We start from the raw sequence: 20,910 nt of genomic DNA, 5'->3' as shown, positions 1-20,910 counted from the left end.
GCCAGTTCAGAGCGCAGAGAGCTGCAGCGACTCTCATTCTGTCCCAACTGAGACTGACTGGATACACACACATGGACAAAAGCAGTGAGGACAGAGAGAATATTTACTGCAGGACCCCCTTCTCACTTTTCTGTATGATTTTGGCTCTGATTACAGTCCTCTGTGATTGTGTACACGTGTGTTACATGTTATTGTACCTCCTGCTCTCAATCAGAGCACATGCTATTTAACTTATTAATGAAGGGTAAAGGGACTGGAGAATCTGTGTTAGTGTTAGATAACTGATGGATGTGTGTGTGTGTGTGTGTGTGAGCCTCTAATTACACTCTCTCAGTCTCAGCTCTGGCTCGATCTCTCTCCTGCATAGCCGTCTCTCTCTCCACTCGTTCGTGATCTTTCTCTCTCTGCGCAGACGCCGCAGCCTGCTGCAGTCTCTCGCAATCCATCTGCAGCAGCTGCAGCTTTGTCTGCAAAGCCTGCACAGACTGCTGCACACACTCCTTTTCACTGCAGAGAGAGTGAGAGAGTGAGAGAAAGGAAGAAAGAGTGCAGGTTATTAGTTGCTGAACAAAGGAACCAATAATATAAAAGACTCTACGATATACCTGTAGAGTTTGTCTATGTCCTGCCGGAGTCGCTCTCTCTCTCTCTCCGCTGTCTCTCTCTCCCTCTGAGCATCAACTCTCTCAGCCTGAATGACCTGCAGGCGTAGCTCCGCCTCCCTCCTGCCTGACTCCGCCTCACCCAGCTGTCTGCGCAGCTGCTGGACGGAAGACTGCGCTGACTGTAGGCGACCTTTGACCTCCTGCAGACAGAGAAAAAACAAGCTTGTGTTTAAAAAAAACCCATAATTTAAAATTAAACATAATTTTAGAAATGTTTAATGAATTTTATACATTTATAACTAAAGGTTGACACTGGTTTTGCTGATTAATCAGCACCGATAGTTTCCTAGCTTCCGGTCCGCCATCATTACAAGAGCGCCCTCTAGAGGTGAATCACTGACACCACGTGCTGTGTGTTTTTACATGAGGCTGCACACTGCACGGAGAGTGATATATTATATTTATTATCAGTTATTAATTAATTCATTAATAAATATTTATATTTATTTCCTTTATCACATTTAATGATTTACTTTTTTTTGTTATTTTTTTGTAATAAAGTTCAGTAATATTTTACATCGAGTGGGTATTTTTTGTCCAAATAAATATCCATTTAAAAATTCATTTATGAATTGTTTATTGGCGATGACGACCTAGCTATCGGTTGACCTCTAATTATAACAGTACATTTATTTACATAGTTAATACAGTTTGTATTATGCGTATGTATGTCAAGTAAAGTCAAGTGTTTGTGTCAGGTGTGTACCTGTAGCTGCAGATGTCTACTGGTTGCCATGGCACGCAAGGATGTAAGGGCAGATTCCGCAATGGCTGATGATCGCCGTGGAGACGCCGCTCTGGGTGGTGATGAGGATCGATGAGGGGAGGAGCTGCGCATCAATGGCAACAGAGACACAACGCTGTTCTCTGATTCGGCCTCTACTGACGAGCTGAACACACCTGAGTCCGAATCTGACATCATCAACTACAGCAGAGGGGGCGGGGTTACACAATGGGTGGAGCTACAGCATCTGGTCTCAGCATCTCAGTAGGTCTGAGTTTGTGTGTTAATTAATGTGTGTGTGTGTGTGTGTGTGTGTGTGTGTGTGTGTGAGTGTCACCTGTGCGATGTCTTGTAGTGTGTCCAGAAGTGTGTTAGTGTGAGCTCGTAGTGTGTGCAGCTCAGACTCTTCATCTTCGCTCCGCTCCTGCACACACACACACACACACACACACACACACACACACACACACACACACACACACAAAATTAGCTCCTATAATCCGGAGTCAGTGAAATGGGTTAAAGCAGAGGTGAACTTCACACACCTGCAATCTCTGAGTGAGGGATGTGATCTTGCTCTCTTTCTTGTCCACTCGAGATCTGAGTCTCTCCATCTCTCTCTCTGCGTCCGCCAGCCTGCCAACACACACACACACACACACACACACACACACACACACACACACACACATTAAATACAGCAACAAAACAACATTTGAACAGAGATTTCTCAATACTGGCTTGATGATTCCTCAGACTGATCCTATGCAGTGTTTCCTGTCATATAAGACCTCATATTAGAGGTTAGAAAGAGAAATAAAGCTTGTAAGAATTAGAAGTGATGGTTGGTACTTCTGGTAAGTTTATGCATTTTTGCTGATATAGGAATGAATCTAAAACCATGTAGCATGTACCTCAGAGTTAAAAGTGGTGTATGACTTGTAGAGTGTGATGATGGAACACACTGATTTATCATGATTCAGTGTAGAAATCCTGATTTTTTATTATCGGTTTTATTTCCTGACCTGTTGTTGAGTTTCTCTCTCTCTGATTGGCTCTCTGAGATTTCGCTCTCTTTCTCTCGGAGCAGCTGTTCCAGTGTGAGACGCTGAGCCGCCTCGCGTTCCAGAGCCAACGCCGAGCCGTCCTCGCGACTCCGCACCGCCACACACACACACACACACTGCAGCTGGACGCTCTGAGCCACCTGAGCCAGGTCACTGCGCATCACTGACAGATCCCTGAGACAACACACACAGGGAGGATACGCCTTATAGAATTGTATGTGTGTGTGTGTGTGTGTGTGTGTGTGTGTGTGTGTGTGAAGTCAAACCTTTCAGTGGCACTCTTCATCTCACACACACTCCTGCGGAAACTGACCACCTGCCGCCACAGCGTGAGCAGCCGACTGTGTTCACTGCTGAAGTAGTTATGAAAGGACTGGAGAAAAACAAACAAACACACAAACTAATTCATTAATAAAAAAAAAAATTCCAGCATGATTGTTAAAGTCTCTCATTTTAAACGTTAGATATTTGCTGTGTGAATCGGTGCTGTTATAATTAATAGCTAAATGTATTTATATATTTAAAACAATTTGGTACGAGGTTCAAAATAATAGACAAATTAATTAACCTCCTCCTCTCTCCTCCAATCAGATTCCTTCTGCTCCAGCTCCTCCCTCGCTTTGGTCCAATCAGCAGTTAGTCTGCGGATGTCCTGACTCAGCGCTTCATTGGCCAGTCCGGCCTGTTCCAGCTGCTCACGCAACATCGCGTTCACCGCTGACAGACTGCTGCTCCTTTCACCATGACAACACGCACACCCATTTGTTATTATCAGTGTGTGTGTGTGTGTGTGTGTGTGTGTGTGTGTGTGTGTGATTTACACCTCTGCTGCTCTTCCTCCAGGCGGATGAGGACTGTCTCCAGCTCACTGCTGCACTCGTCCTGACCATTAGATGACTTTTCACACCCACTCTGTAAAAAAAGTTGTGTGTACAGTGACTCTTGTGAATGGTATGTTGTGTTTGTGGTGTGTATAGTGTATGTTTATGTTGTGTGTGTATAGTGTTTATATTGTTTGTGTGTGTATATGGTGTGTGTTGTGTGTATGTTGTGCTGTGGTGTGTGTATATGTGTGTGTGTATGTGTGTATGTTGTGTGTATGTTGTGTTTGTGGTGTGTATAGTGTATATTTATGTTGTGTGTATAGTGTGTGTAAAGTGTTTATGTTGTTTGTGTGTGTGTGTGTGTGTGTATGTGTGTATGTTGTGTGTATGTTGTGTTTGTGGTGTGTGTATAGTGTATGTTTATGTTGTGTGTATAGTGTGTGTGTGTTTATATTGTTTGTGTGTGGTATATGGTGTGTTGTGTGTATGTTGTGTTTGTGGTGTGTGTATAGTGTATGGTGTGTGTGTGTGTGTGTGTATAGTGTATATTTATGTTGTGTGTATAGTGTGTGTATAGTGTATGGTGTGTGTGTGTATGTGTGTGTATGTTGTGTGTATAGTGTATGTTTATGTTGTGTATAGTGTGTGTGTGTTTATATTGTTTGTGTGTGTGTGTATGTGTGTGTGTGTGTGTGTGTTGTGTGTATAGTGTATATTATGTTGTGTGTATAGTGTGTGTAAAGTGTTTATGTTGTTTGTGTGTGTGTGTATAGTGTATGTGTGTGTATGTTGTGTGTATGTTGTGTTTGTGGTGTGTATAGTGTATGTTTATGTTGTGTATAGTGTGTGTGTAGTGTTTATATTGTTTGTGTGGTATATGTGTGTTGTGTGTATGTTGTGTTTGTGGTGTGTGTATAGTGTATGGTGTGTGTGTGTGTATGTTGTGTGTATAGTGTATATTTATGTTGTGTGTATAGTGTGTATAGTGTTTATATTGTTTGTGTGTGGTGTATGGTGTGTGTTGTGTGTATGTTGTGCTGTGGTGTGTGTATAGTGTATGTGTGTGTGTATATGTGTGTGTGTGTATAGTGTGTGTGTAGTGTTTATATTGTTTGTGTGTGGTATATGGTGTGTTGTGTGTATGTTGTGCTTGTGGTGTGTGTATAGTGTATGGTGTGTGTGTGCGTGTGTGTGTGTGTGTGTGTGTGTGTGTGTGTAAAAATGAAGGCCGTTCTCACACTCACCTGCTCTGATGATTTGTCGAGGAGAGACTGTTCCAAATCACTGCACTTCTTCTTATACTGCAGAACCTGAACACACACCAACACACTACAGTCAATCACCTCCATCACTACCTACACTGTGTACTGACAGAGGAGTGAACGGATGGAGAAACGAACGGATGGATGGATGGATGGATGGATGGATGGATGGATGGATGAACAGATAAATGAATGAATAAATGAATGACCTTGGCCTGTAGTTTCTGGACGAGTTGCGCTTGTCTCTGCTGCCCCTCCTGGTAAGCAGCGAGTTTGCGTTTGTAAGCGTTTTGTTCTTCATCCAGACGCTGTCGCAGCTCCACCACCTGCTGAGACAAACTCACACACTCGGGAGAGTCGCTGTCGCTGACACCCACCTCTAAACGCAAAGCCTGCTCCAACCACACACACACACACACACACACACACACACACACACACACACACACACACACACACATGAGTGCAGGGTCAAGCATTAGAAATAAATAAGGATATGATATTCTATCAGTCCACTTTTACTCCTCTTTATGGCTTCCTGTAGAAGAAGACAGTGTGATTATGATGAAATAATCTGATATTAAATGTTTCTCTCTATATAAGTGATTCAGTGTGTTAGAAAACATTTTAATCATTATTTCACAATGAGTTTGCTTTTCAATAACTCCTGAAAAAGACAAGAACTTTTCATTAAAAGGAAGAGGCTTCATTCCCTTCTTAAAAAACACTTATTTTAATAAAACCCATCGCAATTCTCTGAGATGAAAAGCAGCTAAATGGGGGACAGAGGCATCACCATGGTAACGCCCTGCACTTATGATAAACATGACCCCCGGACTCTACTGGAAACACTCAGGACCACGACTCGAGTGTCCAGCGACAAGCCTGCAGGAATTTACTGCTCCCACAACATGTGTAAATTACACACTGTGTACACACACACATCTAAAAACAGACAGCGGTCAACAGTGTATGATCAGATCTGTGCACAGCAGAGCTTGATGGTCAGAGTTACAGATGAGTTCCTGGATATAAGATATACGTGTATTTTGTGTTGATTCTGTAGTATTTTGTCCCCCTGTGTTCAGTAACTCCAGCATGACTCACAAAGTAGGAAATCATGAATCTTTTTATTTGCACGTGAGACGTGAGGACACGAGGACATTGAAACTATGAAACACAGATTTTCAGATACACAGAGGAATAAGGAAATGAAGAGACAGAAACACTGAGACATAAAGACACTAAGACATGAGGACATTCGCTCACTGAAACATACACAGAGAAATAATTTATTAGTTTTGTAGCAGATCTGCTCAATGGTATTGATTATAATATTTTAAGGTAGTGTGTGTGTATGTGTGTGTGTGTGTGTGTGTGTGTGTGTGTGTGTGTAATGAAGCTAGGGCATTCTGATGCTATAACCCCAGACCAGGCCTCACCCAAACCCCCCCCAACTGCCCTGTTTACTGTCTCCAGGGGCAACAAACGCCATGGCAATAAGCCACTTCACTTCATTTCATTCCACATCACCAAGGAAATGAGCCCCAGACCGCCCCTCACACACACACACACACACAATGAAACCCCAAGCTGAAAAGCCAAATACAAATGACAATGATGTTTAACTGAAATTCCTCTAAGAAAACACCTTTTCAGTCAATCATTACCCGTGTGTGTGTGTGTGTGTGTGTGTGTGTCACTGACCCTCTCACTGATGGCGCTGTATTTGATGGCGAGCTCATCGCGGTCGGCACGGCTGTGTGCCAGCAGGTCCTCCACACAACTCAGTTCACTCTGAAGAACTCGGTTCTCCTCTTCCAGGGACAGAAGTGAGGACATGCTGCCCGCGGCTGAGACAGAGACACAGAGAGGAGAATAAAGACCAACCAAACTGATCATATATAATCTCTCTCACACACACACACACACACACACACAGAGTAGGACAGCGCTGGTACAGGATATGTACTTCTCTCATTCAGGTTCTTGGTAACAATTTCTCGCATGCGAGCAGTTATGCAGGTGGGCGGGGCATCGGGGGAGGAGCCTTGCACCGTCAACCTCTTGTCTTCAGATAATACACTCTCCTCCAACTTCTATAAGTCATCACACACACACACACACACACACACACACACACACACACACACAATCATGATCACATCTCAGTACAGAAAGGCCTGAAGTTCTAATAGAGTAATAATCTGTTTATTAGGTACACAGTGTGTGGGGATCATGTAGGCAGTAGACATGATGTTAACTGGAGGTTGGAAGTCCATGTGGAGGTTAGAAATACCACGTAAAAGAAAAGATCATCTGTATTATTTAAACACACCCGTTCGTATTACATCACAGTGTTTCATTCTGACCCAAGATCAACTTCTGCACGACTTTATTCTAAACTGATCAGATCCTGACCCTAATCCTGATCCTCAGGAGTCTGGAAGCTGATCTGGGATCAGGGTGGAGTGTGTGGGGTGAGGAGCAGGTGGCAGCACAGCGGTGGGGTTTATATTTAGAACAGAACACGGAGAGGTGCGGCGAGCTGGGACGGGAAAACGCTACACACACACCGAACGTCTCAACATTATTAAAATACACACCCTGTTATATTCAGATATGAACCCATCACATGCTGAATAATCACAGCTACAAACGACTGACACTGAAGACTCCTTCCATCGATTATGTGTGGATTTCACTTCATGAAATGAGCTGTTACTATGGAAACAACACAGTATAACCACGAGGGCATTAATATAAACCTGCACATTACAGAGAATTAATCCACACCATCTGACCAATCAGAACACAGAATTCGGCCGCACTGTGGCGTAAAGGGTGTAATCACATGGACTTTACTAGTGACATTACACACTCATACATCCTGATTTTACTATCTGACTAACCGACCAATCACAAACCTGTTCAATCATATAACATGCTCATCCTCATCATCACAAACTACTACGGATGTGCATCTCCATCACTGATTCGCTCTCGATGCATAGCCAATGATACGATACAGTAAAGATACTTAGGAAGCATCTACAGGTGTGATGTGATACGATTCTATTACGATGCAGATTCTGATTTCTATATGATTTAACACAATGTGATTCAAAGCAAACAGATTCAATCGAAAAAATCGATTGTTCAGCAATTCAGTATGTTACAGATAGTTCAGTTTTATTTATTTATTCAGACAGACAACAAAACAATTATTTTAAGTGCCTTCTGACTTCTAACACATGGCCCTTACACAAACAGGCCTTTTCCTGTACTGTATGCAGGAAGACACAGCTCTACCTCTGCCATGTAAATCTGTATTCTATGTGACTCTCTGTAGTGTTGTGATACGTCATATTCATGTAGCAGCAGCGGTGCGAGAAACAAACAGAAATCAATCTACATAGAAAACTTTAGTCACAAATTATTGATCACTTTCTAAATAATAAAAGCATAGTGAATCTACTAATAATTCTATATCAATAAATCAGTTTTATCAACTTAAATATGTTAAAAACTATGCATCACGATTCAATTAGCAAATTGTGACGATTCACACTTTGTAATCGATGCATCACAACTTTTATGCAGATGCATCAATGCGAATCGCTGAATCTTATCATCCCTACAAACGAGGTATATTTTAATAAGATGGACCAGAGGACCTTCTGAACTCCTTTCCCACAGACCCACATCACCCCAGAGAGGAGAAGATGGGATGTGGTGTATTCTGTAGTGCAGTGTGGTGTATGGACCCCTGAGAGAACCGGAGAAGAGAGAGCAGTATGGCTCTGGAACATCTCATCAGTCTGTAATGTTACCTGAATCACCTGCTCCAGTCTGGAGTCCGCGCGTGGGCTCCCCGGCGCGCTCATGAGCTCGTGTGCGCGCCTGCGTGCGGCTTTTAAGGGCGATCCGGTTTATCAAAACTCCGCGGAGGGTCGATGATCACGAACCGAGACCGAGACCGAGATAAACATTTATATTTCTAGTAGTTGTTTTCTTCAGGGGCGGCGGAGGAGCGCGCACACTGCTCTGTCTCACAGGTGTCCGCGCGTGTGTGTTTGTGTCCGCGTGTGTGTGTGTCCGCGTGTGTGTGTCTGTGCGAAAAGAGATTAGAATAAGGATTTACACACCGCACCTCCCCATCTAACACACACACACACACACACACACACACACACACACACACACACAAGCGCACACACACAGGCACACGGCAAGCGCACACATATATACACACACACTGGCCCACACACACACGCGCACACACACATACACACACTGGCAATATGTATAAAACATAATTCTGCTACAGTTTACATTTTTACTTGATTTTTTTACCATTTATTTATTTGTTTGTAAGTTTTTAATATTAAGTAGTTAGTAAACATTTTCCACATCTTACTGAGATCTATCTCTCTCTCTCTCTCTCTCTCTCTCTCCCCGTCTTCTCTTTCTCACCCTTTCTTTCCTTTATATCTCTCTCGTTGTCTATCATTCTTTCCCCCACCTTCTGTCTTTGCCAGTTTGTGTGTGTGTGTGTGTGTGTGTGTGTGTGTGTGTGTGTGTGTGTGTGTGTGTGTGTGTGTTTTAACGCCTGTCTGTATGTGATGAACACAATGAAACTCACAGACACACTTACATGCTCACTATGTTACCATGGACACAGACAGACCAACAAAACCCCAGGGAGGAGTGTGTAGTGAATGTGTGTAGTGAGTGTAAATTGTGTAGTTTGTAGTAAAAGTGTGTAGTGAGTCTAAGGTGTGTAGTGTGTAGTGAGAGTGTGTAGTGTGAGTGTGTAGTGAGTCTAAGGTGTGTAGTGTGTAGTGAGAGTGTGTAGTTTGTAGGGAGAGTGTGTAGTTTGTAGTGTGAGTGTGTAGTTTGTAGTGTGAGTGTAGTTTGTAGTGAGAGTGTGCAGTTTGTAGTTTTTAGTGAGAGTGTGTAGTGTGTAGTGAAAGTGATAGTGTTTATTGAGAGTGTGTAGTGAAAGTGTGTAATTTGTATTGATAGTGTGTAGTTTGCAGTTTGTATAGTGTGCAGTGAGAGTGTGTAGTTTGTGGTGAGAGTGTATAGTGTGTAGTAAGAGTGTATAGTGTGTAGTGAGAGTGTAGTGTGTAGTGAGAGTGTGTAGTGTGAGTGTGTAGTGAGAGTGTGTAGTTTGTAGTTTGTAGTGAAGGCTGGATATTAATGCACAGTGTGATGTTCAATAGCACTGACTGCACTACTCTAGCTTTACTGCCCTCTAGTGGACAGGCACATCTGTAACACCAGCATACTGCACAACAAGCACGAATCTATTGTTATATAGTTTCTCTTCCTCAACTTATAATAATACACTTCTCATTACTGCTAAAAGATCTCATTATGAGAATCCTTTCATTATTGTTGGAAAACAACTTATAAAATACTGTCTCGTCTCATATTATAGAGATAAATACATGTAAAAATATCAGTGAGTAAGCGGGAATCAGTTTGTGACTCTCAGACAAAACAATAACACACAAATGGTGAAGAGATCATTCCCTCAGTGTTCCTCTGTGACCAGCTGCTTGGACAAGATTAACATCTTAGCTGCATGATCAGACCCTTTAGTCCATCTGTGCACCACTGTGGACATGTCCTAAACCACCAGCCTTATTTACTACACAGACCACATCACCTTCATCATCATCATCATCATCATCATCATCACTATCAGCATGAGGTTTCAGAACACGCCCTCATACGCTTTACACCACATTGTGAGCTCTGATTGGTCAGAAGGTGGTGATTAATTCTCTGGAACAGCAGCTCTAACTGGAGTTCAGGTTTATATTAATTTGCTCAACTGATACGTTATCATTTCTATAGCTTCACAGCGACGTGTACGCCGTACGCTCCACAGATTAAACGTGTGAAATCGCTGACGTGATAATGCTTACTGTATGGAGATCTTTATGGAAAGAGTACAGAAATGCTAGAATGTGTAGATGTTCCACAGCATTAAAGGTAACTATAAACGGAAAAACACACACCATGCAGATCATTAATAAGTGAATGCAAGAGAGAGAGAGAGAGAGAGAGAGAGAGAGATCTTCTGCATGGTGACTGTATCTCAGCCTGCTTTACTCCTCATGTGGCTTTCACAGGTCTGGCCACATCTCTGACGTCACATTTATTAAAACCTACAGAACAGGTATGAAGCTAATGAAGTGACGTCATTATGATGGGCATCCAATCGAAAGTTGCAGAAATCCCTGCATGGCGGTGGTGTGTGTGTGTGTGTGTGTGTGTGTGTGTGTGTGGGGGGTGTCTTATTACCCTTGGTGTGTTCTTGCCCCACTGTCGCCACCGTGTGTGTGTGTGTGTGTGAATTCGGAACTCGTGTGTATCGCGGCTAAGATGCTAGCCGAGCTGCTAGCAGACTTCACCGCTTTCGCGCACTGAACCGGAAGCGGGCGTGACGTCAGCAAGCGTTTGAAGTGTAACGGTTTTAACGGCTGCACGGTGACGTCAGGACCGATATTTCAAACAAATCCACGTGCAGTGACGCGCGCGTGCTCTGAACACCAAGGCTGGGGTAAGAGGGGGGTGCAGGGGGGCAAAAGTGAAAGTAGATGGAGACTCACTTCCGGCTGCAGCCTCCAGCTTTCTAACACGTCCAGAGAACAGACACCACACACGCGTCCCGGGTCTCCGCCGCGGACTGGGAGATGGAAACAGGAGCAGTTGTCCGGAGCAGGCCGCGGTGTGGACGGAGTGGGGGGTGGTGGGGTTGGTGGTGATTTCCCGGGGTGGGACTGAGATTTACTATAAACACCAGGGCTCATTTAATCCCGGTGTCCGCTACGAATCGACTCACTCAATCGATTCTTATGAACGGAGTTGTTTAGACTAAGACTCAGTGACTCAATGTCGATTCTTGATTTGTTTGATTCGTCCAGGAAACCTTTATATTCAGTCACATATTTATAAATGTTTAGTGATGTAAGAATTATAACAAACGTGTTAGAATAATTGTCATATTCTTTATGACTTTATGACCATTATCATCACTGCCCAAATCCACTGCTTTTCACCGAGACTTCTGGAGTCTTTTCTTAGTCATTAACAAGACCCAAAACCTGCTCCAGCATGTCAATGCTCCTGTACACAAAACCAGCTCCATTAAGATCTGCTTTCCATGGGCTGGAAGTGTGTAGAAATCTCCTGACCTCTGACCTAAACTCTATTAAACACGTTTGAGATGAATGTGAACGCTGACGGCAGCCTAGGCCTCCTCACCTCAACTACATCAGAACCTGACTTTACTAACACCCTTTTGGCTGAATGAGCACAAATCTTCATAAAATCTAGAGGAACATCTTCCCATAATGTGAAATGGGATGTTCAAAAAGCACATAGCAATCCTATGGTCAGGTGTCCACAAACTTTTGGTCAAACAGTGAAGCTATTAATTGTTCAGCTCAGACTTTGCACTTCATATTTTCACTTCCCTACTGAGAAGGTTCTCATGTTGATGATGTAGAGCAGTGTGTGAACTGGACATTCTTCACTACATTGCTTTCACAATCATTTCATTCATTTCTTCTTTTAAAAGCCGCTGTGTAGATGAAGTTTAACTGCAAATAATAAACACTATACTAACACATGATCACCACACGCCAAACAATAAAACAGGTTTAAAAAATAGAAAAAATTCAAATAAATCTGAAAGATTTTTAATGTTAAAACATTCACTTTCTTTAAATACTCTTCCTGAAAGAATGGATTATTCACCTCTATTCAGGAAGTGATAAACAATAAGAAACAGGAGACTTCAGCATAAAAGAGCAGGTTGTTGTACAGAAATGTGAACATGCAGGAGGGTCAGTGAGGCTCTGAGTGTTTCCTACAAGCTCTTTAATATCCATCACTTCAGACCTCATAAAAATGTTTACACAAAGAAACCAGGCAGTACATTTAAAACCCAAATATTCCTGGAGAACGTTTGTGCAGTGGATCACACTGATTCTAACTCATCACTGATCCACTAGAGAACTAGGTGACACACACTCACTATAAAAAACACAAGTTCTCACAAGTGTAAAAAACATGTAAAAGAAATTTCCACTAACCCTCGAATGAGATACACTCCAGATCCTGCTGCAGAACAGCCATCAGATCAGCACACAACAGAGTGCACCATGGAGACAGTCTCTCTCTCACACACACACACACACACACACACACACACACACACACACACAGAGGTCCCCACTGAACACGTCTCTGATATGTTAAACCAGCAGTTATGCTCTGAGAAGGTAAATGCCTGGAACAACATGGTAAAGACCCTTAATGTCACCTCCTCCTCCAGGGCATCTGGAGAACCACAGTGCAGTGCAGCTAGTGCTTTAACAATGTTTACTGGAGAACCAAGCAGAAGAATGCAACCCCATTCAGGAGACTGGAGCTGGAGTAGGTGGATGAGGAGCGAGCAGCAGTGAGACCCTGAGCCCACCCCAGAACATGACTTTCCTTGAGCAGAGCGCACACAGAGTCTGGTCTTTCCTCCATCTCCTCAATAAATTAGACTTTTTTTAACTTGAAGTATTTCATTACTATTTTTTGGGTGATGGAGGATGGGTGGTGTATGAACATCCACCCCTCTAAAGAGGGGAACGGCAGAAAAAGGTTTGAGAAGCAGTGGATTACTGTAGGGCGATTGTACACTTTAGATGCATAAGGAATGAAATCGACTGAAGTGAAGCTGTAAATAAACACGAGGGGATTTAACACGTGTGTGTGACGTGACTGGGAGTCCGGAATGTGATTGGAGGTCAGGATAAATCTGAGGATGTGCTGAACAATGGAAGTGTTTTATGATTGAACATAAATGTAAGAATGTGGCACAGTGTGTGATGATGGTTAGTCCGTTGTGGTTTTGTGAGTGTTGAGGTACTTTAGAGAAACTCGGAAGGGGTAGGTCAGTGGGTAAGATGTTGGACTTCTGATCAGAAGGTCATGAGTTCAGAACCCACCACTACTCTTTATACCAACTGTAAGTCGCTCTGAATAAAGGCGTCTGTCAACTGCCATGAATGTAAATGTACCTCCAGACCAGAACATGACTTTCCTTGAGCAGAGCACACACAGAGTCTGGTCTGGAGGTACATTTACATTCATGGCAGTTGACAGACGCTTTATTCAGAAGGGTGGATGTTCATACACCACCCATCCTCCATCACCCAGAAAATAGTAATGAAATACTTCAAGTTTTAAAAAGTCTAATTTATTGAGGAGATGGAGGAAAGAAAGGAAGGAGAGAAAGGAGATAGGAGGGATGAGATGGAGGGGATAAAGAAAAGGAAGGAGAGAAAGGAGATAAAAGGAGGGATGAGAAGGAGGGGATGGAGGAGATAGGAAGAGAGGGAGGAGATGGAGGGGATGGAGGAGATAGGAAGAGGGAGGAGATGGAGAGGGAGGATCTGGTTGTGATTGAATTTTTGACTCTTCTTGGTGTTTATTATTTCCAGCAGCTACGTCACTTCAGACTGGATGAAATGAATAAATAAATGATTTTATTGCTAGTTATGTAGATTATTACTCTGATCCGCACCGTCCTGCAGTGAAATCTGCACCCTGTCCGTCCTCACATCCTGCATTAACTCCTCCTACTGAGGAAGTGAGGACGGACACGTGACCACGACCACGCATATCAGAGTTCACCTTCTGGACCTTCTGTCTGTAACAGCTAGAAGATCGATAACATGACACAAGTGACAGAAAAAGATTTTATTTACAAATACAAGTGTAGCTTTACATTTTATACACGTGTTCAAGGCACTTGGGAGGAGATTAAACGCTATAGTAGAGAAAACTATTCCAGAAGAGCATTATAAAATGTGTGTATTGTTTTTATTTTAGAAGGAAAGTAACACTATAAAGCCGGTTTGAGCTTCACCCCAGCGGCGTTGTGTTGTGAGGCTAACATAGCTAGCATGAAATTAGCATCTATAGCCTCCAATTTAGCATCACGCTAAAACATCCCGGAGTGAAAGCATGTCCTGATCGACTCCACTGTGTGGGAAAGATTCCAGAAAACATTTCACTGCTTCCTTCATGGGTCCAAAATAAAAGATTCAGATCAGAGAGTTTATTAAACCAAAAACATTCTGCAGACACACGTGGGGGGGAGGAGAACAGCAACATGTAAAACACCACGAGACAAAGGTCACCTGAAGGTCATGAGGACCCTTCACATCGCCTCGCTTGTAAAACTAATCGCTCCGAGTAAAATGTGAAAAAGTAAACGACATGATTAATGAAGGAAAAGAGTGAAAGATAAAAGCAGATCCCACTGCCTGCCAAACAACAAACAAACAAACACTTCAAAATAAAATAAAAAAGTGGAATGTGAATCCAGGCTCTGATCTCAGTGAGCTCAAAACATACACATTTCTGCATGTGACACAACTCATCTCGAGTGTGTTGAGTGTGTCCTGTGTGTGTGTGTGTGTGTGTGTCTGTGTGTAAAAAGAGAGTGAGAGACGTCTCAGATTTCGTTCAGTGTTTTCAATTCTGCTTTTCATCTTCCTTTTTGAGGGCAAACTGGGTGTGTTCTTCCTTGTGTGTGTGTGTGTGTGTGTGTGTGTGTGTGTGTGTGTGTGAGAGAGAGAGTGTGTGTCTTCCTGCCCCCACACAAACACACATGTACATGCCCATCACACAATCAAAACTGCACCCATCCTGGTTTAACAGCTTCCTGAGTCGTGCTGCAGAGAGAGAGAGATAGAGAGATAGTGGGAGAGGGAGGGAGAGAGAGAGAGAGAGAGAGAGAGAGAGTGAGAGGAGGGGCTTGTGTTGTGCAGTAAATCTTGAATGTAAGTAAAGTTTCTGTTTCACGTGTTATTAACTGTTAGGGGTAAAGGGGTAAAAAGTAGGGATGCACCGAAATGAAAATTCTTGGCTGAAACCGAAAAAGAGGAAAGCAAGGCCAAAAACCGAATCACCGAAAGAAATTATGCCAATTATTATTACCATTGCATTTATGTCTATGACTGTGTACTAAACTTACTAAAATCAAGGCTTTTCAATTTTTGTTTCAAAGAATTAATCAATTACAAATGATGAAAATATTTATTTATAGCACATTGCAGCAATGCACAGGATAAAATAAATTAAAATTTAGTCTTAAATGTTGAACTTAAATGCACTCATGTGTACATTAAATAATAATGTACAGGCCCTCTGGCCTGCTGAAAGGTTGTACAATTAAATATGTTCTTTCATAAAAACAAAGTGCATTCAGAACAAGTGCAACTGTTTAAAGATACAATACAACAACATCACTGTTAAACTTCCTGCCTTTTCAAAAACATCCCCCACAGACGGAGTGCGCGTGCTCGGAGGGGTTTTGCTTTTCTGTGTGTGTTTCTCTCATATTCAGCATAGTGATCGGGATGTTTGGATTTCAGGTGATAAATTAAACCCGACGTGGAGAAAGTCTTTGCAGACGCACCCCATCTTGAAATTTCGGCATTACATGTTTTGCAAATCGCTATCTGTGGGTCTTTCTCAGATATACTGAAATACATCCACACCGCAGACATGTTGTTTTAGACATGCATGTGCAGGGCGCGGTCGAAAAAAGTATTTCGGCCGAAAACCAAAAATGCACTTTTGGGCCATTTTCAGCCGAAGATTTTCGGTGGTCGAATATTTGGTGCATCCCTAGTAAAAAGAAAACATATCAATCAATAAAATCGGCATCATATATCAGCCTTCGACTGCCCCGATTTCTAAATATCAGCATCGGCGAGAGAAAAACCCGTACCACCTCACCCCATGGTACTGATACTGACCCTGATCCAGCAGCAGTGAAATCCCCCCACAGATCCTGAGATGGCTGAGTCTGAGGAGCCTGCGCTCCCAAATCCAGCAACAACCCTGCAGAGAGAGAGAGAGACAGAGAGAGAGAGAGAGAGAGAGAGAGAGAGAGAGAGAGTGAGTGAGAGAGAGCGAGAGAGACAGAGAGAGCGAGAGAGAGAGAGACAGAGAGCGAGAGAGACAGAGAGAGCGAGAGAGACAGAGAGAGCGAGAGAGAGAGAGACAGAGAGCGAGAGAGCGAGAGATGAAATCACTATAACGGTACAGATCTATGTTTTTCAGTTTTATCCACTGAGAGCTGAAAGCAGCTGAATGACTTCTTTCACGCCAATCAGGAGCCTCATGTGACTCTTGCTGCTGCTTCTTCTTTCTACACTTTACCTGTACTCTGTTGAGTGGGTGCAGTGGGTGCAGTGGTCTGGTGGGCAGAGTCAGGAGGAGGAGACATGACTCCACCACTTTTCCCACCAGGAGGAGGTGGGAGCAGACCCCCAGCACCAATGGGACGAGATTTAACACCTGCTGGGTCCTTCTTCTTTATGTTCTGAGACAGAGGGAGCAAACTGATGATACAATCCTGTTCATAACCATGTAACAGCCTTGTTTATAACACTGTAATCACCATGTAACGGCCGTGCTTATAACAGCGTGATAACCATGTAACGGCCGTGCTTATAACAGCGTGATAACCATGTAACGGCCGTGCTTATAACAGCGTGATAACCATGTAACGCCGTGCTTATAACAGCGTGATAACCATGTAACGGCCGCGTTATAACAGCGTGATAACCATGTAACGGCCGTTATAACAGCGTGATAACCATGTAACGGCCGTGCTTATAACAGCGTGATAACCATGTAACGGCCGTGTTTATAACAGCGTGATAACCATGTAACGGCCGTTATAACAGCGTGATAACCATGTAACGGCCGTGCTTATAACAGCGTGATAACCATGTAACGGCCGTGTTTATATCAGCGTGATAACCATGTAACGGCCGTGTTTATATCAGCGTAATACCCATGTAACGGCCGTGTTTATAACAGCGTGATAACCGTAACGGCCGTGTTTATATCAGCGTAATACCATGTAACGGCCGTGTTTATATCAGCGTAATACCCATGTAACGGCCGTGCTTATATCAGCGTAATAACCATGTAACGGCCGTGTTTATATCAGCGTAATAACCATGTAACGGCCGTGCTTATATCAGCGTAATAACCATGTAACGGCCGTGTTTATATCAGTGTAATAACCATGTAACGGCCGTGTTTATATCAGCGTAATAACCATGTAACAGTCCTGTGTGATTTGGAATTTGAGCTTTGAGTCTCTCAGATCTCTGGTCGAAGAGATTCTAAAGAACTTTTCTAGATTTAGTTTAGAGAATAGCTTCATTATCAGCACTCAGTTCTTATTTTATTCCTCTTTTCTTCTCTCTCTCACCCCGATGCTGATCTTGATGGTCTGTCCCTCTTTAAATCCGAGGTCCAGTTTAGGAGCTGTGCTCTGATTGGCTTCCTGCTGAGCCAGTTCCCCTTCCTGTTTCACCCACCTGAGAAACACACAGAGAGGGGAAATCACACAACCTGGCTTTAAAAACACCTGTCACAGCTGGACACGGTGATGTCATCACTAACACACCTCACAGGAGAAGAGGAAACCTGACAGTGAGGAGAATGTGGATATAATCCACTTCATCAGTTTACATTCATTTCAATAATCTGATACTGAGGTGAAGTGTAAACTCAGTACTAGTATCTCACAGTTCGTGAAAACTCGGCCCACCTCCACTCTGATTGGCTCGTGTGGATGAACATGTGATCAGACACGAGCATGAAAGTGTGGGTAGGGTTTTTTTAGCAATGGACTCACTTGAAATGATCCTGCAGTGCCACGTTAAAGTCAAACGAGTCTCCACGGTCCGCAAAGCCGAGCCCAATAAACGCATGCCTCCTGAAAACACACACACACACACACACACACACACACACACACACACACACACATTCAGTACTCTGTATCAGGAACACACTGGTTAACACTTAACAATCCCTGAGAGGAAAAAAGCACAGGGAGATGTTCACACACACACACACAGACCATAATTAATAATGGTTTTATTACCGTTCCCATCTTCAATCTTGATCACAAAATAGCGACTGGAATCTGTGACTGCTTCTATTGATGCCCCGGGGTACTGATCTACTGGAGCCTGCGCAAACAGCTCACCTGTACACACACACACACACACACACACACACAGAGAGAGAGAGAGAGAGTGTCAGTGCCTGGGCAGACCATTGATCTGCAAACACAGACATATTAGAAACCCCACACACACACACACACACACACACACACACACACACACCTGTGTTCCTGTCCTCCAGTTTGATGTATGCTGTTTTGGCCTTTGCCGTGATCTTCATGCGGCCCGTCCATGCCGGCTCGTCCAGCTTCCAGTCAGCAGCGCTGTGTAACACACACATCACATTAAAGCAGCACTACGTGACTTTGCATTCATATAAATAATTGGGTTTAATGCTGTTCAGAGCCGTCCAACAGTTTACAGTGGTGATATTAACCCACACTAAGATTCTGATATACAGCAGATTATTTCCAGCTCCAGAGTCACAAACTGCTGTATAAATCCACTCCTCCAGTTTTGTGTATTTTATTGTGTCTTGGTGATATACTGAATGGATTCTTTATTTTCATTAAATACTGTATATAATTTCCTGAATTGTTCTGTTTTCCTCTTTGTCATTGTGTGTGTTAATAATTAACTTTAAATATATTAGTTTCTAATAAACACGCACACACGCACATCCGGGTCACTGCACTCCGTCAGGTCTCGTGCCATTAAGCGTCAGTTCCTGGTTTTGGCTCAGAGAGAAATAACTTTTATAATATAAATGCTACGTTCCAAACGAAACACTTTTCTCAGCACTCAATATAAAAGCGATGAAAAATATTTCAAGGGCCTCATTTTGCGCGGTTATGGTACAAATAATTAGAAAGTAAATACATAAACAAATAAAGCGGTGATTAGCAGCAGGCTAGCACAATTCCAGAAAAATGACAGTCGCGCTACATTATGCAAATCTGGCTTTTATATCTATATTTATATTTATTCGCCGTAAGAGACTGACCAATCAGTGCGAGTTGTGAGCGGATTAATTAGCATATGTTTGATCTCCCAACTCAGAGCCCAGTAAGAAAGCGCGAGCCCCCGGTCCGGGGGGTGCTAATGGTTAATAAAAGTTATCGAGGGACTCACCGGTATCCCCGATTAGAGGCGCGCGGGGGAATCCGGTAGACGTGAACCTCCGGTTTAACGCACAGAATCGACTCGTACGTGTCATCCGCCATCTCTCTCTCTCTCTCTCTCTCTCTCTCTCTCTCTCTCTCTCTCTCCCTCTCCCCAACTTTTCCGTCAGCTCACCTGAGCAACAAGCCAGGAAGTCCGACGGGAAACTTCCGGTCTAACTCAGGAAAATGCAAAATAAAAGTCCCGGATTTGTCTTAAATATATCCGTACTATCTGAGTAGGCTCCCTGTGTTTCTATACACTGTGGTTATAAAACCGTCCCTATGTAGTGCACTTATTTTCTGTTTGAGATGGAGCCTGACTTCTCTCTGCCTAACTGCGAATGATCACAATATATGGCCAAAAGTTTCACTGTCGAACATCTTCCCAGAAGAGTGGAGGGAATCATAAAGGCAAAATAGGACTGACTATCTATCTATCTATCTATCTATCTATCTATCTATCTATCTATCTATCTATCTATCTATCTATCTGTCTGTCTGTCTGTCTGTCTGTCTGTCTGTCTGTCTGTGCCTAATTCTAATAAACATAATAATAATCCTGCCTTGTGTATATATATATATATATATATATATATATATATATATATATATATATATATATATATATATATATATATCCCCATTTGTACCTTATAGCTATACTTTGATACTTGATTTTTATATTCTATTTATAATTACTTTTCCCAGTCATAAAAAGCAGTTCACTACGTCAGACTCTGTATGTATGTGACATTTGATTTGTTATATAGATTAGAGAAAGTCTCAAATATTTTTAGTATTTGTATCTTTTTATTACACATAAATGATCACAGTTTTCCACTCGCACCTGTGTTTCACACACTGGCTGTTTAGAAGCTCTGTGTTTGTTCATTTCTCAGATGAAACCTACAATGATATAATACAATTAAAACACAAAACTGAAGCCCTGATCATTACGTCCTCGGTGAACACCTCATTCCAGCTTTATTATCCGCTCTGTTCCTCTGGGAATATTCTCTATGAGCTTTTGGGCTGCAGCTGTGGAGATCAGACTCTGATACTGAAGGAGGTAACAGGACTCCTGGTCCAGTGAATGCTATTCTTTGGGGATGAGATGATCAGGGCTTTGTTTAGAACACTCAAGCTCTTTCACTCCAACCTTCACACCCAGTTTTTGTACTCCA

The 20,910-nt window shown here is 42.8% G+C and overlaps 2 protein-coding genes across 7 annotated transcripts in view; both read right to left on the bottom strand.

Annotated features, from left to right (window-relative positions):
• LOC124402615 (rootletin-like) overlaps window positions 1–12,700 on the bottom strand; it is a 48,548-nt gene extending 35,848 nt beyond the window's left edge. For 2 of the 5 annotated variants that reach the window (XM_046875751.1, XM_046875750.1), the window contains exons 1-15: window positions 11,169–11,805; window positions 6,515–6,641; window positions 6,250–6,395; window positions 4,752–4,943; window positions 4,525–4,590; window positions 3,280–3,368; window positions 3,025–3,190; window positions 2,723–2,829; window positions 2,415–2,630; window positions 1,935–2,025; window positions 1,727–1,813; window positions 1,372–1,590; window positions 606–805; window positions 325–507; window positions 1–57 (exon numbers count right to left, since the gene is read on the bottom strand). The exon at window positions 1–57 is cut by the window's left edge and continues 88 nt beyond it. In XM_046875751.1, the coding sequence (XP_046731707.1) occupies window positions 1–57; window positions 325–507; window positions 606–805; window positions 1,372–1,590; window positions 1,727–1,813; window positions 1,935–2,025; window positions 2,415–2,630; window positions 2,723–2,829; window positions 3,025–3,190; window positions 3,280–3,368; window positions 4,525–4,590; window positions 4,752–4,943; window positions 6,250–6,395; window positions 6,515–6,641; window positions 11,169–11,369 (2,147 nt within the window). In that variant the 5' untranslated portion in view covers window positions 11,370–11,805. Of the gene's footprint in view, window positions 58–324; window positions 508–605; window positions 806–1,371; window positions 1,591–1,726; window positions 1,814–1,934; window positions 2,026–2,414; window positions 2,631–2,722; window positions 2,830–3,024; window positions 3,191–3,279; window positions 3,369–4,524; window positions 4,591–4,751; window positions 4,944–6,249; window positions 6,396–6,514; window positions 6,642–8,375; window positions 8,633–11,168; window positions 11,806–12,656 lie in introns of those variants that run through there. The other 3 variants (XM_046875754.1, XM_046875752.1, XM_046875753.1) reach the window with 3 other exon arrangements.
• A 1,601-nt stretch (window positions 12,701–14,301) lies between these two features.
• necap2 (NECAP endocytosis associated 2) lies at window positions 14,302–19,859 on the bottom strand. Of its 2 annotated transcripts, XR_006928756.1 has the most exons (9): window positions 19,695–19,859; window positions 18,786–18,886; window positions 18,539–18,643; window positions 18,287–18,368; window positions 17,858–17,966; window positions 16,792–16,954; window positions 16,386–16,470; window positions 15,175–15,296; window positions 14,302–15,142 (listed from the first exon to the last, which is right to left on the bottom strand). XR_006928756.1 is itself a non-coding variant. In XM_046875767.1 (8 exons), the coding sequence occupies exons 1-8, from the start codon at window positions 19,784–19,786 to the stop codon at window positions 15,254–15,256; spliced, it is 780 nt and encodes a 259-aa protein (XP_046731723.1). In that variant the 5' UTR covers window positions 19,787–19,859; the 3' UTR covers window positions 14,302–15,253. The 2 variants fall into 2 exon arrangements, 1 of the variants encoding a protein (XP_046731723.1); XM_046875767.1 differs by having other exon boundaries at window positions 14,302–15,296.
• Window positions 19,860–20,910: the final 1,051 nt, after the last annotated feature.

Source organism: Silurus meridionalis, chromosome 19 (genome assembly GCF_014805685.1).
Source record: "Silurus meridionalis isolate SWU-2019-XX chromosome 19, ASM1480568v1, whole genome shotgun sequence".
In the NCBI taxonomy this organism is placed as follows: Eukaryota; Metazoa; Chordata; class Actinopteri; order Siluriformes; family Siluridae; genus Silurus; species Silurus meridionalis.
The sequence above is the reverse complement of the archived record's forward strand: the minus strand, read 5'-3'. Positions and strand labels throughout refer to the sequence as shown.

What these genes read in the sequence shown, in the direction of transcription:
- necap2 (XM_046875767.1), bottom strand. Translation starts at nt 19,786, where the DNA reads ATGGCGGATGACACGTACGAGTCGATTCTGTGCGTTAAACCGGAGGTT. An exon ending in ACTGGAGGACAGGAACACAG is followed by an intron (nt 18,644 to 18,785) that starts GTGTGTGTGTGT and finishes GTGTGTGTACAG; the next exon opens with GTGAGCTGTTTGCGCAGGCT. An exon ending in GCACTGCAGGATCATTTCAA is followed by an intron (nt 17,967 to 18,286) that starts GTGAGTCCATTG and finishes TGTGTTTCTCAG; the next exon opens with GTGGGTGAAACAGGAAGGGG.